This window comes from Talpa occidentalis, unplaced genomic scaffold (assembly GCF_014898055.3).
Source record: "Talpa occidentalis isolate TD23 unplaced genomic scaffold, MPIMG_talOcc4v2.1 talOcc4.7, whole genome shotgun sequence".
NCBI classification, from domain to species: Eukaryota; Metazoa; Chordata; class Mammalia; order Eulipotyphla; family Talpidae; genus Talpa; species Talpa occidentalis.
Window position 1 is genome coordinate 37,514,930 of NW_023605083.1, and position 16,984 is coordinate 37,531,913.

Here is a 16,984-nt window from a genome sequence, read left to right on the forward strand (position 1 = left end):
AGGCCCAATAAATAAATCTTTAGAAAAAAAATTTAATAAAATAAGTGCTACATTCATAAAATTACAAATTTTCAAATACAAATTTTTTATTTACAAAATACTCCAAAATTCAAAAGGGTAATAATAATATCAATAATATCTCCCTCCCATCTGCCTCGCTCCAGCCCCTAGTTCTCCCCACAGGCAACCATATCATAGGTTTTGTGTAAACTTCTAAAATGTTCTATGCACTTACAAGCAAATACAGTTTCCCTTTTTATAACTAACTTGTCTGACCCTTAATCTTTATTCGGAATAAAGAATTAAGGTTCTGGGCCTCCCTGGTGGCACAAGGGGTTGGGACGCAACCTAGGGGGCAATCCGCAGCCACTGCAGCACAAGTTCAATCCCCCCAGCCGGCCAGGGAGCAGCCCACAGGGTGCTGCAGACCTCTCCTGGCTCGCCCACTGCTCCACTCAGCAGTGTATTTCTGTCAGTCTGCCTGTTCTGTTCCCCACTCTGTCTCTGGTGAATCCTCTCACCTTCCACACCTCTGGCCTGTACCCCAGTTCTTGTATAAATAAATCTTTAAAAAAAAAAAAAGAATGAAGGTACTTAGTGAGCATGCAGATTTAAAAAGTATTTTCAATATCTTATTTCGTTTTTATGTTGGCAATCTCACAGTGGTGTTATCTTTCTCAAAGTGGTGGGAATTTCAGTTGGGTTCCTGAGGCAAAAAGAAGCACTCAACATGGCAATATTCAGCAAACATTAAACATGGTTATATTTATTGGGGAAACTTGAAGTGACTTGATATATACTGTACTTATGATTATTTCATATACTTAACCAATGTTAGATTCACAAATGCAGTTCATGTTTTGATGAAGTAGGGGCTTTAGGATCACAATACCCATACATCACAGGAACTATTAATTTAGCTATCATTTGCTGTTCATTGTTAATTGTTCATGTTTTTATACTTGCTGGTCTCTCAGCCTGGGATAGTCATTTGGATGATGCAAGAGTCCTCTCTCCTCAGCACCCCAATACCCTTCCTTTATTAGCATTTATCATGCAATTCTTCCTTCTTTCCTGTGGTGAGTTCCTTGAGAGCAGGGAATATGCCTTACATAATTTTTATAGTACCAAGACCTAGCACCCTGCCTGGCAGAAGTGTTGGTTACAAGAAAAAAAAATTATACCAGAGGTGATATTTGAGGTGACATCTAAGATGGAAAAATTAAGAGTCAGCCAGAGCGAAAGCAGACGTGGAAAAGTGCATTTGGGAAACTGCAGACAGCCAGTAAAACTGGAGAGCACAGTTCAAATAAAACAGACAAGGTGTGGGGAGTTTTACCATCACAGTAAAGTTCAAAATGCTTAGCTCGGCCACATAGACAACATGTGTGAAACAAAAGATGTTCCCTGACTAGCTCTGAGGCCTCACCTCCAGCTTCTCCAGCTCTCTGAGCTCTGGTTCTATATGATTACTTGGAATTTCCTTAAAAAAGCTATATGCTTCCACACCTTAACCTTCTCTTGTGCTTCTTTGTGGGAACGCTCACCTCCTGAATTAAAACTCAGCTCAAGTGCCACTTTCACATAACTTCCTTTGTTCCATCAGATTGATACGGGAGCCTCTCCCCTGCTGACCTCTATCTTGTTCCCTTATAGCAGTGCATAGACTTCTCTGGCTCCCCGCGGACAGCCATGCCACATGAGCCAGGCTTTTTCAAACTCGCATTTCCAGCTTCCTGGGTAACAGATACTCCCATGTTTGTAGTGTTACTGAATAAGGAAGACAGTTTTCCACAACGTCCCCATCCCAACAACTGCAAGCCCAATGTCTCTCTCTGCAGATTGTAGATCCAGATTCACGGGCTGGTGAAATCTAAAAGTTGGGTCAAATAACTGAAACAATTTGTTAGTTAACCTCTCAGTGTTACAGGGCAGGGAGAGGGGCACCCCAGAACGCCCAAACTTGCATGCTCTAAATAGGTTCTGCCATCCATCGCATTAACACAAAACATGAGACTTCAAGGGGAAGGAACTTTAATACAATTAGGAAACAATACAGGAAAGGCAAAGAATCTAGTTTCTAAATCAAGCACCCAAAGTTACCCGTCCCCTCGTGGGTAAAACTCCATCCAAATGGGACTGGCCCAGAGCAAGGCCCCAAAGCCTGCCCCAAGTCTAAAGCATATTCCAGTGGGGACCCACAGAAAAGGGTCAGAAACAACCAGACAAGCCCAGAAGGAAAAGAGCAAAATCAAGATAAAAGCTGCCATGGTCACCTCCCCACGGGTCTCACCCACATCTGTGTCACCCCGTCCACGCCCAAAAGACAAGCGCAGTTTCTTCGCGTGTCTCTAGGCTCCATGCGCCTCCTCCAGGTCTCCTTCTGGCTCCATCCTGCCTCCCTCCTTCCTCAGTCTCCTCTGCTGCTTCTTCTCTCCCTGCTCAGCTCTACTCTCCCTGCTCAGCTCTACTCTCCCAGGAAACCTGGAAACTCCCCCTTTCCTGGGGACCACGCTGTTACATCAGTACCAGCCAAATCAGGTGAAAGTCTGGCCACAGAGTCCAAGGCCTGCAGTTTGCACCAACGCATTCCAAACGCTTCCCTGTTCAGCGCCGCCCTAAGTCCAATGTGTAGGAGACAGCAAGGCCTCACAGATAACATGTGTCAAGGGGCCTGGACTTTTAGAGCGTTGCAAGTTGGGCCAACTACGAGGCCAACGATTGCACGAGAAAAGGAGCAAGAGCCAAGGTCTGTGAGCTTGTTGCAGGGCCAGAGGCCCGTCTTGCTCAGCATTTCTTGCTCGCCGGGTTCCCAGAACCTTAAGGCTAAAGGAACTGGCGGGGAGCAGGCAGGGAAGGCTCTGATCAGAGCTGTTCCCACACTGCGCCCCACACCGCGCAGCCTGAGGCCGGCTTCCAGAAGCCTCCCCGTCGCTGCAGGAGGCAGCAGCCACCCCATTTTGGGGGGAACCCCCCCCCCGCGCTGGCCGGAAGTGCAGCCCTCCAAGGCCTTCTCCCCTCCAGCCGGGCGCCCTCCCCTCGTCCAACGAGTCAAGCAAGGGCCTCCAGAAAGTTCCACGAGCCCCGGGAACCCACGCTGGGGTCCACCCCCGCGAGGCCACGCGTCCCGACCCTTCCCGGCCCGGCGCCCCCGCGCCGTCGTCCAGGCAACCGCGGGGCGGCGCGGCGGCGGGGGGCGGGACTTCCGGCGGGTGACGCGCCCGCGCTCGGCTACAAAAGACGACGGCGGCGGCGCGCCGGGCGGAACTTTCCAGAACGCTCGGTGAGAGGCGGAGGAGCGGCGGCTGCCCGAGCTGCGCACAGCAACGCGCGCCTTCCCGCTCCCCCACACCGGCCTCGGCCCGCTCACCGGTGAGTCGCGGCGCCCGCGCGGCCCCCTCGGGAGGGGGGTGTCTTCGGGGCCCGGCGGGCCGCGGGCGGAGGCGGTTGGCCCGCGTGGGCGGGAGGCGGTGGGTTCCGGCTTCCAGGGGCCCCTCGGCGTGCGCTGTGGTGCCGCGGCCACCGTCTCCGGCGCCCCTGAGGGAGCCCGAGGGCGTCGGCCCCCTCCACGCCGCGGCCGGCCTGTGGTCCCCGGGGACCCGCGCCCCCTCCTCCGCCCCCGCGCCTGAGGTGGGGGCGGGTGGGGGCGGGGCGGGGGCGCGCGGGGACCCTGCGCGCACGCGCAGAGGGAGGCAGGGGCGAGGGGCTGCGGGAGGAGCCCGGCGGACGCTGCGGCTTTCGATTCTCCGTCTCCCCTCCCTCTCTTTGTTCAGGCCTGGACTTCTCCTCCCACCCTTTCGATCCAGGGTGGGAGGGAGAAAGGAAGGAAGCCTTAACGGTCGGAGCCCAGCGCGGGGGGAGCCTAACGACGCGAGCGGCGGCTGGTGGGGCGGTCGCGGCCGAGCTGTTGGGGCCTGCGGTCGAGGGGGAGGGGAGCCGGCTTTCGGGCCCGGGTGTTCGGAATCGGTTCCTAAGTCCCTCCCTCTCCCTCCCCCTAGCCGGGGCCCCGACGTCGTCTAGGGAGTGTGTGGGTTATCAGATGTACCGGGGATAATTGTAAGGTAATAGCGAAGGGACGGAACCTGCTCGTGCCCCGGGAGGTCTCTGCTGCTGGTCTCCTCCCGGGAGAGGCGAGCACAGAGACTCCCGGACGGGGCCGCTAAGGCTTTGGTGGGGGAGCGTGGCACCCCGCTTCTCGGAAGAGACTTTCGAGTGCTGATAATAGTCTCTATTTAGGTTGAGGTCGAAGGCTGGATTAGCAAAGGAGTCGCTGCCTTGTGTGTGACGTTTCGGAAAGGCAGTGATTTTGTAGACGTGTTTGGCAAGGAAGGCACTTTTTTTGTCGGAGCTCTGATTTTATGCATTAAAACCACTCGTTGAAAGTCAGTTCGAATTGTGTTTTGTTTTGTTTTGTTTTTCCTTAATTCAGGCTGTAGAAAATGGTGAAAGAAACCACTTACTATGATGTTTTGGGAGTCAAACCGAACGCCACCCAGGAAGAATTGAAAAAGGCTTACAGGAAACTGGCCTTGAAGTACCACCCTGATAAGAATCCAAATGAAGGAGAGAAGGCAAGTGATGTAGACATACTCTGAAATGTAGCTGAATAGCACTTTGCCAGGTGTAGAGTGATTCCATCGTGGCCTGAAACTTAGTGTCTAACAATATAGTGGCTGAGTTTCTAACAATTGTGTGTTGTTTTTTTTTAAATATTTATTTCTACATACAAGAACTGGGGTACAGGCCAGAGTTGGGGGCGGTGAGAGTAGTCACCAGAGACAGTGGGGAGCAGAACAGGCAGATTGACTGAAATACACTGCTGAGGGGAGCAGCAGGCAAGTCAGGAGAGGTCTGCTGTGCCACGTGGGTAGCTCCCTGGCTGGGGATTGAATTCATGATGCAGTGGCCGCAGACAGCTTCAGGTAGCTGTCTTCATAACCCCTTGAGCCACCAGGGAGGTTCACAGTTGTGTTTTAATTTTAAAGTGAACTGTATTCCCCTTTTCTGAAACAGTTTAAACAGATTTCTCAAGCTTATGAAGTGCTCTCTGATGCAAAGAAAAGGGACTTGTATGACAAAGGAGGAGAACAAGCCATTAAAGAAGGTGGAGCAGGTGGTGGTTTTGGCTCCCCCATGGACATCTTTGATATGTTTTTTGGAGGAGGCGGAAGGATGCAGAGAGAAAGGAGAGGTAAGGAAAACCTAGTGCTCGGGAAAATTTTTGAATTTGCCTCCTTTAAATGTTTAGATGTTGGTATACTATTGCAGTGACTGAACTGTCACTCTGATTTACAGTATAGGTTTTGGGCTTTTGTGGGGTTTTTTGTTTGTTTTTTACGCACTTTACAAGTTTTTAGGAAAAGGAGAAATAAAAAAGAGGTGCCTGTATAGGCACAGACAGGCAGGAGAGCTGCATTTTGCCAAGGCAGCTTACAATACAGATTTTTAAAATAAGATTTGTAACTAAAAATAGGCAATCCAATCTAGTGCTACCAAAAGCTCTGGAGACATATGTATACAGACACAACTTTTGTAGGTTACCAAGTATTAATTAAAGGAGCAGAGTATAGGAACATAATTTTCAAAGCCCTTTTCGCAGAGCTTATTTAATCCTCCTAGGACTGTAGTGGGAGGAACAGTGATGTTTTTCAATCAAGTGAGTGAAACTTCAGTAACCTAAAAATTTCAAGGTCATAGAGACAGGTTTGGACACAAGTTCATTGCTTTCAGATGTAACCTATCTGTTTGATCTTGATGCCGCTTTATCATATCAAAATATGTGCCCTTAACATTTAGCAGAAATGTTTTTGCAGGCTGTGGAAGTAACAGTGAGTACAGACAGTCCTACTTTGTTCCCAGTATAGCTTACACATGCAAACATGGACTAATGGATATAACCCATTTTAGAGAGTGCAAACTATTGGGTTTCTTTTGAACCTTTTTTAAGATTAATAAAGGAGACTACTGGAAATCAGGTTTTTTTTTTTTTTTTTTTTTTTGTTTTTTTTTTTTTTTTTCCTTTTTTAAAGATTTAGTTATTTTTTACACAAGAGCTGGGGTATAGGCTAGAGGAGTGGGAGGGTGAGAGGATTCACCAGAGACAGAGCGGGGAGCAGAACAGGCAGACGACCAAAATACACTGCTGAGGGTAGCATTGGGCGAGACAGGAGAGGTCTGCCATGCCATGTGGGATTCTCCCTGGCTGGCCGGGAATTGAACCTGCGCTGCAGATGCTGCGGACAGCTTCACAATGCTTTGCTCAACCTGCTGTGCCACTGGGGAGGCCCGGAATCAGTTTTTCTTGAAGGGGGAATTTTTTTATTTTTTGAGGAATTCACCTTAATTTGCAATCAAAATCAACCTCTTAGAATGATTTGTCCCACAAAATAGTAGTGGTTCATTTTAAATATGGATTCACCAGGAAACTGTGCAACTGAGATAGACGAGAGGTCTCTTGTGGTTTGATACTAGGAAAGTAACTTGCTTAATCAAACTTAAGATGTTTGGTTTTTTTTTTTTTTTTCCTTTTTTTAAGCTGTTAACTTTATAAAGCCAACATAAGAAGGGCAGCTTTTAGATTGCCCAATCAACTTACATGGGATTGTATTTGATGAAAGAATAAAGATGGAGCTAGGAGCAGAAGGATGTAGTTAATGGTACGAAACCCTTCTTTGAAAATGAAAATGTTTGTTAAGCAGATAGGAGTTTGAGAACTTTTTTTTACTCCGTCATAAGGCATTAATGTGTTGTAGTGGATAAAGTCCTTGTTGGCGATCACTAACTAGAAACTTATTAACCATTGGCAGGCAACTTTCTATAGCCTCATTATCCTTGGATGATTGCCACTTTCCACATATAAATGCTATAACCCTCCTTTGAAGCCCCTGGCCACATTGATTTAAATTAAGTCAAAACAAATATAAGTTCCTCAGTAGTTATGTTCACATGCCCAATAGCCTCGTGCATTGAATAGCATAATATAAAACCTTTTCCATTGCTGCAGAAAGTTAATATTGGACCGGCTCTATGATAAAGAATATAAGAAATGTGCCAGCCCAGCAGTAAATGTGCTGTTCCTACTTCAGAAAGTAAGAAATTTGGTATATTTTTATGAAAGCTGAATAAATATATGCGCTTCCCTGGCCACTCTTGACTAGTTGGAATGTAGTGTACTGAAGATTTTTTGGATGAAGTAATTTAGCATGTTGCTCAATACTGTTTTGAAAGATTCAAAGAATGTAATGGGGACAGAAATGCAGGTTTGAATTTATTGTGAAATATGCCTAATTTAAAGTCTGTATACATAGGTAAGATGCTGAGTAGCTCTCAATTTTCCTCATCTAAAATTATATCAGTTTGAGGTGCATGTGTGATAATATGGCCAGTATTCTGCCTATATAATAGGTGCTCAAGAATAGGTAGACCCTGTGAAGTTCATTTGTCATCCTGACTGGTTTTTGTTGGGTTTTTTTTGTTTTGTTTTTTGGTTTTTGGTTTTTTTTTTTAAGATTTACTGTGCATGCAAGAACTGAGGTACAGGCCAGAGGTGCGGGGCAGGGGGGTGAGAGGATTCACCAGAGACAGAGTGGGGAACAGAACAGGTGGATTGACAGAAATACACTACTGGGGGGGGGAACAGTGGGCCAGACAGGAGAGGTCTGCTATGCCATATGGGTCACTTCCCTGGCCAGGGATCAAACTCGTGCTGCAGTGGCTGTTGATAGCTTCACAGTGCTGTGACTTAACCCCTTGCACCACCAGGGAGGCCACTTGACTGTTTTTAATAGTGCATTGAGCACAAATAAGTTGCAGCATTTTTGATTTTTAATGAGCAATGTTTCGTTCTAGGTAAAAATGTTGTGCATCAACTTTCAGTAACCTTAGAAGACTTATATAATGGTGCAACAAGAAAGCTAGCTCTGCAAAAGAATGTGATTTGTGACAAATGTGAAGGTATGGATTTAACATCTTTAGTAACACAATGGAACTTGAAGAATTTCTGGACATATAAAATATGAGAAGTAATTTACATAAATGTTGGAGAATGCAAGAAAAACCACCCAACAAAATAAAATTGAAATACCCTGTTTTATGTGCACAGTTTAAATTGGGGGATCATCCTGTGGGATCAGTCTAATTTGGTGTCCTTTTTTTCTGTGTTACTCCAAGACAAGCCACTCCCATTTCATTAAATCTTAAAAACTGTCATCCAGTCGTTTCATCTAATATGAGTTAAAGTGTTTTCTCTTTGAATACCCTACTGTTTAATGACAAATTACTGGCTATAAACCTGTAAGCTTCTTTATAAATACAACATATTGTTGGAAATAATGTTATCTTCTGAAGAAGATCTTCAAAAATGTTCTCATTTCACAGTCATCAGCAAGTTCTAAGTACTGTGTTTTTGGGGAGCACATGTTTAAAATTGTGAAATGGCTCCTTGGGAAGACCACAGTTAAAATTGAAGGTGATTGTAGCTGGGTTTTGTTGTTTTTTGTTTGTTTGTTTTTTTCACTCAAACACCAGGTAGAGTCTTAGAACTACATTTCATCCACTCTTAAAGATAAAATGTAGTGTTCAGGGGATTGTCTTAGTAAAACATTATTGTGTCTGATACTAAATAAAGTCATACCTTATTTTAACTGTTTAGGCCGAGGTGGTAAGAAAGGAGCAGTAGAGTGCTGTCCCAATTGCCGAGGTACTGGGATGCAAATAAGAATTCATCAGATTGGACCTGGAATGGTTCAGCAGATTCAGTCTGTGTGCATGGAATGCCAGGGCCATGGGGAACGGATCAGTCCTAAAGACAGATGTAAAAGCTGCAATGGAAGGAAGATAGTTCGAGAGAAGAAGATTCTAGAAGTTCACATCGATAAAGGTAAGTTCTGAGCCGCTTATCCTGAATTTTATTGAGTGCTGCAACAAGTTTATTAATACTGCATTTTATAATTGTCAAAACCTATCTTTCATAGTTGTATGTATGGGTCCTATGCCAAAAGATAGCGCTTAGCCACATAGCAAATACTAGTTTTTCTTGAATACTTTTTCAGCACATTTGCAGGAGATACATGAAGGATCTCTTCACTTGATACAGCACTGCCGTCATAGTGTTACAATCTGAATTCTATACTATTAAACAGTTGCTTATATCCTTTTTTCATTGTAATTAACTTATGGGAGAGGGAGTTTAGGTGATGAACTGGGAGTCTCGTAATCAGATTTTTCCAAACTGATTTGTCGGAACTTCGATTGTGAATAGTGCTGTCGGTTATTGCCTATTGTACTGCATATTCTAACTGCAGCTCTTTTCCTATTAGGATTTAATTTTCATGTTGCCAATTTCTGAATTGTATCAATTTATGAAAACATCTTAAAATCTATTACAGAAATACATGTTGGTTGTAGAAATTTTAGAAACGTACAGAGAAAATTTAAATCTAATTCAGCCACGTTGAAATACTATGTAATCTTCATATTCAGCTGTTTTTAAATGAAACCTAGTATTTTATCAATAATATTCTATTAATATTACTAGCATCTCATGAATATGCACATTTACACCAAAATTTTGCACCAGTATTCACCTGTGTGATTAGGGTGCTGCCCTTCCTCCATTCTTCCCTCCTCCCCTCCCTCAATGGGCAAGTCTAGGATGGGTATTCTCCTACTACCCAGCATGTACTGGGGAGAGCATCACTGGCAAGTGAAGTCATTTATGACATTTGTACCCTTGCTTTTTCACAATAGTGGAACACCTCTTGAGTGTAATTGTTTCAGTAGTGTAAACAGTTACTTTTCCTCATGCATAAAAGTAAGATAGAGTGTGTTTAGTTTATCAAGTGTGTAATAGTCCTTTTTTTCTAAAGCAACATACTGAAATATTGATGGATTAATTGGTATGTCTGGATTTGTTTCAGAATGTTTGGAAGGGCATGAATTGAAGTACATAAAGCATTACAACTACTGAGTATAGATTATTGGCTATATATGTTCGTTGTACTGATAGCTGCATTTATAGAGTGGATATATTCCATAATAGTGAGAAACAAAGGTCTTACTGTTAGGTTACTTCAGTAATCACTCATTGAGAGAAATAATCAGGTGGTGGTGCTACAGCACAGTGATCTGCAAACTCATGAGTTATGTTCGACTGAGGTGTTGTGTAAGCCCTCGCTGAAGTAAAGTTGAATGCAGGGCCAGAGGGGGGCGGGGACGGGGGGACGGGTGGAGACTGCAGTAAAGTATATCTGGGCCCTAAAATATTTTGCTCTGTTGGAAAGTACTTCTGACTCTAGCCACATGGGCTAAAGGCATGTCCAGCAATAAGTAAAGCTTTTACAAAGAAAGGGCTAAACTGAAGCATTTTTCAGCAAAAAGATTTAAAAAAATTTTAGGTTATATATAGATTTTCTATTTATGAATACTAAAAGTACAGTAAGAAGAAAATTTTTATTTGTTCTGTTATTAGACTTAGTGGAAATAATTTGATACAGGTTATTCTAAGTAAGTAATGAAGTAGTAATTTATCATTTCAACATTTGAGGCACTGTTTGGTAACAGAATAGACATTTATTTAATCCTCACAACGGCCCTAATGGGGTTGGTCTCTGTGGGAAAGTTGAGGCTTAGAAGGTTATGCAACTTGCTTTCCCAGGGTAATCCAGCCAGTGGCAAATACAAGCTCTGAGACATGAAGCTTGTTTCCCTCTAGAATTTGTGTTCTCCACTGTGATACCCTTATGTAAGAAATCTGTACTCATCTAGTCACATGGATATTCTTGGTTTGGCTCTGTGATTTTGTTTTTTTCTTGTATCCATAAAGACTTGAACATATCTTTAATGTACACACAAACATGTTTAATAGATGGAGAGTTTGCCCTTACTTGGTTATTAAAAATATAAAATTAACCATTTGTTTTTAGGCATGAAAGATGGCCAAAAGATAACATTCCATGGTGAAGGAGACCAAGAACCAGGACTGGAGCCAGGAGACATTATCATTGTTTTAGATCAGAAGGACCATGCTGTTTTTACTAGGTATGAGTTTGACTATTTACTCAAACTTTTTTTTTCTAATACAGCTTTTTCAAAAAAAAAATTTATGTATACAAGAGCTGGGGTACAGGCCAGAGGTTGGGGGTTGGGAGTGAGAGGATTCACCTGAGACAGTGGTGAGCAGAACAGGCAGATTGACAGAAGTACACTGTCAGAGGTCTGCTGCGCCATGTAGGTCAGTTCCCTGGCTGGGGATCGAACCCAGGCTGTCCTGGTGATAAATCTGAGACTGAACTTCCAGCCCAGCAGGGAGGCCCTGGAACCATTTTATGAACTAAAATAGTATATAAATTAAGGTCTATTGATATAGCATATCCATTGCTGTGTGTATGATGAACTTATAATGAATCAGTATGAGAATGTGATAGTTAACAGTGAACACTTGTTAAAAATAAATCCATGACTAATTTTAAAATATAGGACGGGAACTGGGTTCCATTAAATCTTTGGGGACTAAATCTTGAAAGGGAATTGAATTTGCATTCATTAAAACAGCATTCACAAGCATACAAAAAAATAATGGGAAATGAAATGGTCTTCAGCTCTAGATTTTTTTTTTTTTTTTTTTTAAGATTTATTTATTTTATACAAGAACCAAGGTACAGGCCAGATGGCAGGAGGGTGAGAGGATTCACCAGAAACAGAACAGGGAACAGAACAGGCAGACTCATGAAATACACTGCTGAGGGGAGCAGCGGGCAAAACAGGAGAGGTCTGCCACGCCATGTGGGACCCTCGCTGGCGGGCCAGGATTGAACTGATGCTGCAGAGGCTGCGGACAGCTTCACAGCACAGCACTCAACCGCCTGCACCAACAGGGGAGGCCCTCCAGCTCTAGATTTTGATGCTGTCATTTGCTGTGAATCCTTAAGAATTTCTCTGGAGAGTAATCTGCCTGAGTAAAGGTTTTCTGTTTTTTTTTTTTTTTTTTTTTTTTTTTTTTTTTGTTAATATACATTGGAAAAGTAAGCAGGAGAGTGTGGTCTTGTCCATAGGAAATATGCTGGGCACTATATTACTTAGATCATGTACATGAATAAATTTTTGCTGTTCCTTGAAATTGGTCCTGTCCATACTTATAAAGCTTAAAATAATCAGGATCTGGTCTAGATCTGTTTGACTTACATTGTAGTATCTTCTCTCCCTGTGTATGTTTGCTTTCTTTCAACCTTACTGGTGATACATTTTTTTTTCTTCTCCCCCATGCGAGAAACTAGATTTTAAATTAAGCAGCGAAGGCCCTGGTGGCACAGGGTTAAAGTGTTCATGCTATCAAGCTATCACCAGCCACTGCGGCCTGAGTTCAGTCCCCAGCCAGGGAGCTGACCCACATGGTGCAGCAGAGCTCTCCTGTCTCGCCCGCTGCTCCCCTCAGCAGTGTATTTCAGTAGATCCGCCTATTCTGCCCACTCTGTCTATGGTGAATCCTCTCAGTCCCTGCATCTCTGGCTTATATCCGAGTTCTTGAATGCATAAATAAAAATTTAAAAAATAAAATTAAGCAATGAAAACAATTCAGGGATGAGAAGTGGGAGAGGTTGAGTAGAATGTAGATTTTGAAGTCTTGCCCAGGAAATGGGAGCTGGCACTTTCCTCATATCTAGTTTTTCCTCATTTCCTCATTCTCAGTTCTGATTTTATAGTGGGGAAGGGTATTTTTATGAAAGGGGCCTTTGCTGTTAAGAAAACAGAATTGCCTGCTGAGGTTCTTTTGGGTGGTTTGAAAGATGTAAGTATGTATTGTATTTACAGGCGAGGAGAAGATCTATTCATGTGTATGGACATACAACTGGTTGAAGCATTGTGTGGCTTCCAAAAGCCAATATCTACTCTTGACAATCGAACCATAGTAATCACCTCTCATCCAGGTATGGTAACTAGATGAGCTTCTCTCTCTATTTTGATGTTCTTTTTTTATTGCTGACTGCTTGTACAGTCGGTGAGATGACTTATTTTTCTTGCTCAGTTACATATCCTTGTAGACTGAGCTGAAATTACAGTTTGCCCTTTGCAGGCCCCTAGGAAATCCATAAATGAAAGGTAATAGGATTGCTTCTCATGAATTTACCCCTATCAGTGAGCTAGAATATTCCTGATCTTTATTTTCTTGCCTCGTAAAAATGTGACTATATTTAAAGAACTTGACTTGAATGTTTTTAGGTCAGATTGTCAAGCATGGAGATATCAAGTGTGTGCTAAATGAAGGCATGCCAATTTATCGTAGACCATACGAAAAGGGTCGCCTAATCATTGAATTTAAGGTAAGTTACAAAGTAGTCAAGGAATATTTGAGAATAATTAGCTTATTAGAATGTGATACAGAATAACTTTTTCAAATGCAGGAAACATTTTCAGTCTTTGTCCATGAAAAAATATACTGAAATACTTTTCCTCATGTTGAGCATTCTTTAACAAGCTGGAGCAAATTTGTTTGCCTTTTTGGCTACCTGAAGATTAGTATGGGAGGAGTGTTTGCAAATGGGTATTACTGAAAGACTTTAAGTGGAATCTTAAATTTCAGCAGAAGCACTTAAAGTAATGGGGATTTGGAGGCAAAATATATTGCTTGGTTTTTTAATAAGGTGATTCAGAAATAATCTGACCTATTTCTCAATATTAAGTGACTGTTTTTCACTCAGACATCATTTAATAAAACATCTTGGGGTAAAGAATTACCATTTTGAATGAGTGTTATTTAAATCACAGGATTAAAATACATAAAGTATATTTATATATTTCTATATAAGTATATATATAAAGTTATTATATAAAGTACTTACTGAATAGAACAATGATCTCTATAGTATAATTTCACTAGGATCATTATTTTCATAAAAGGCCTGATTGTCCTTCAACTCTAGTTCATAGTAGTAGGTGGAATTCTTTCTAGAGGATGTGTTTTAACCTGGGGTTGTAAGATTTAAAAAAAGTTTGTGTGTTTGAAGAAGGAGGATGGGTTGGCAATAAATTTGTCTGAAGAACTAATGAAGTAAATCAAGTTAAAGTGGAGATCTCTTTTTATAGGTAAACTTTCCTGAGAATGGCTTTCTCTCTCCTGATAAACTCTCTTTGCTGGAAAAACTCCTACCTGAGAGGAAAGAAGTAGAAGAGACTGATGAAATGGACCAGGTAGAACTAGTGGATTTTGATCCAAACCAGGAAAGGCGACGCCATTACAATGGAGAAGCTTATGAGGACGATGAACATCATCCTAGGGGTGGTGTTCAGTGTCAGACCTCTTAATGGGGCCAGTGAATAACACTCACTGCTGGCAGTTTAAATGCAGTAGTGAATGAGTGAAGGACTGTAATCAATACGATCACTACTTGGCAATTGTTTTTGTTTTAATATTCAACTATAGTAGTGTTTTAAAGTTAAATGAAGAATAAACTCAAATATAAAAGCTCCAACTTTGCCCTGTATGTATGATGACTTCAGTGTGCAAGATAAAGTTTAATACCTGTAAAAACTACTTTTAAAGAATTGCTCCTAGCATTTGTTAGGCCATACATTGTAATGATTTTGGCTATCTATGTACATGAAATAGTGTAGACTGAAAAGTTCTAGGTGTGTGTATTAATTTCAGTGTATGACCCTTACTTGTTTAAACTCTGAAAGTTAAAACTGTATTTAACTGGCAGTCAAAGAATTTAATTTGTTAGGGCAGTGTTTTTCTGTATAATTACTTGTATTAAGTGGGATTCATTGTGATGCCTCTACATTTATTCTATTGCCTCAACTGTTATTTGACGGCATGATAAATAATTTAGCCTGTGGTATCAGTGATAGAAAAGATAACCTTTCTAAAGAAGGGGTTTATCATAATATGCTGCTGCTTGAGGGCTTGCACTTGTAGAATTGCATTCCCTTTTGCTGTGCCATCTTTTTTTTAATGAGTCCTTGTTACATTTTTGTTCCCCCTTCTCTCTGGACCATGATAAACCTCAGTAGTGACTTCTGGAGCACAGGATAACTTAAGAAGCTAAGAGCGACAAGACCTTTACACGAAGATGTCATTTGCATGTATGAGATAGAAAGGTGTTTATTAGATAAGTTACAGGCTTACTTTAAATCATTTATGCTCCAAGGTAACTGTAATTTAATGGTGGTAGTATAGCAAATTATGATGAATAGCTTTAATTGTATGTTTAAAAGTCATGTTCGCAAGCTTAAATCTGGGTATCAGAATTTAAGCAATTCTTGAAATGTGTGAGTGTCTCCTTAATATACTGATTACAAAGCATTTCCAGTGTGTGTCACTACAGGCTTTTTTTTTTCCCTCCCAGATGAAAATATTAACTTTCTACTAAGTTCTGCAAATTGCCTTTCAACTAGTTCATGAGATATATCCAAATGGAAAAAAAGTTTTAACTGGAAATAAATATTTAATATGAAACAAAGGTATTCAGTGAAAGTAGAGGGATGAATTATGAACCAAGAAATGGGGATTTAAAAAACTTTACAGACACTGGAATGAGCCTTATGCCCATTTATCCATTTCTGAGTTGCTGGATTTATTCTAATGAAGTTTAAAAATTCCAGTTGTGGAAGTGGGAAGTGCAGTTCCTGGCTCCAGCACTAACTCCACTGTTAACTGTGATGCTTGCACCTATTCATGTTTTTCTTGACAGGATATGTCAGTTTTTGAAAAACTAAAACTTGATCTAAAGAATAAGCCCAAAACTTCAGTGTGTGTTGTCATAGTGACTTTCCTCATTGGTAACCTCTTTCAATTCTTGGGTCATCTTTTTCAGTCTGTCTGCTAGATAGCTACCTTCTTGTTTGGCTATGAAGCAGTTTTTCAGGAAAACATTAACAAATCAAAATAAAATGGCAAAATTAGTTTTCATTAGATTTATATGCAGTTTAAAAATTTTGCAATGATCATGTTATATAATACATTTGAAATTTTAAGGACATTTTAAAAATTAAAATACAATAATCTTTACATGAGGAGGCTTTCCATATTTCCAAATCAAAACCACAGCCTAGTAGGATAATCCAAAAATGGAAACAAGTGAGAATGTGGTGGAATTGGAACCTGTATAATCCTGGTGAGAATTTAAACTGGTGGAGCTGGAGGTGGCTATGGAAAAGTTCAGCAGCTCCCCAAAAAGCTAAACATGGAATTACCATATCTAACCCAGTAATTCTTAAATACCTGTGTACCAGTTCTTACTGCGGCATTATTCACAATAGTCAAAGTGGAAACAATCCACAAATACAAAAAATGGATCAACAAAATGGCATGTATATATGGCAGACCCAAAGGGACAAACATGAAATATCTAGGCAAACTCAAGGAGGAGAGTGATGGAGAATTAGTGCTTTGTTTCTGCTGAGGGGTGATTGAAAAGGGCAGAATAATGATGACTGCCAATAATTAATGAATTACGTAAAAGTGGTTTAGTATATTTTACACGTTTTACTACAGGAAGGAGTCAAGTGGAAGTACTAAAAAAGTTACAACCTGGAGAGGCAGAAATAGACCAGTTTGTCTTTGTATTCAACCCACCAGAAAAAAGATACTAGCCAAGGTCACAAGTGAAATTCCTAGCTCCAGCACTAACTCCACTGCTACCTGTGATGCTTGCACCTATTCATGTTTTCAGAGACTAAAAATAACAGGCTGATAGTGGCCCGTGAAGGTGCTCTCTGGCAGATCTAACTGAATTTGGTGTCATCTTTCCTGCATATGGTATTTCTTGTCACCCTTGGCTACAACTAGAATTACTGGAAAGCTGTGAAACAGACTGAAAATTTGAATCCCACCCTTGGGGGACTTGAGTGTACTTGAGCTGGATTATAGCCTCCATAGGATGATTATGTACAACCAAGGATGAAAGCCACCAGTATAGGGGTACGGCTATATCAACTATCTGACGGTAATGCAACTATTAAAATTGCTGTGGACGGTCAAATAATGGTG

General features: G+C 41.8%; 2 protein-coding genes across 4 annotated transcripts in view; one reads left to right on the forward strand and one right to left on the reverse strand.

Moving 5' to 3' along the window:
* The window catches only part of APTX (aprataxin), a 36,752-nt gene extending 33,366 nt beyond the window's left edge, over positions 1 to 3,386 (reverse strand). The window contains exon 1 of the mRNA XM_054688737.1: positions 3,371 to 3,386. The gene's annotated coding sequence lies outside the window, so the exon portion shown is untranslated. The remainder of the gene's footprint in view (positions 1 to 3,370) is intronic.
* DNAJA1 (DnaJ heat shock protein family (Hsp40) member A1) lies at positions 3,272 to 16,984 on the forward strand. Of its 3 annotated transcripts, none has more exons than XM_037492233.2 (9): positions 3,272 to 3,372; positions 4,430 to 4,571; positions 5,014 to 5,191; positions 7,849 to 7,953; positions 8,651 to 8,878; positions 10,923 to 11,037; positions 12,808 to 12,923; positions 13,216 to 13,316; positions 14,080 to 16,983. In XM_037492233.2, exons 2-9 carry the CDS (start codon positions 4,440 to 4,442, stop codon positions 14,296 to 14,298), a joined length of 1,194 nt encoding a protein of 397 aa, XP_037348130.1. In that variant the 5' UTR covers positions 3,272 to 3,372; positions 4,430 to 4,439; the 3' UTR covers positions 14,299 to 16,983. The 3 variants fall into 3 exon arrangements, with proteins under 3 accessions (XP_037348130.1, XP_054544711.1, XP_037348131.1); XM_054688736.1 differs by lacking the exon at positions 3,272 to 3,372 and adding an exon at positions 3,613 to 3,630 and having other exon boundaries at positions 14,080 to 16,984; XM_037492234.2 differs by lacking the exon at positions 3,272 to 3,372 and adding an exon at positions 3,691 to 3,838 and having other exon boundaries at positions 14,080 to 16,984.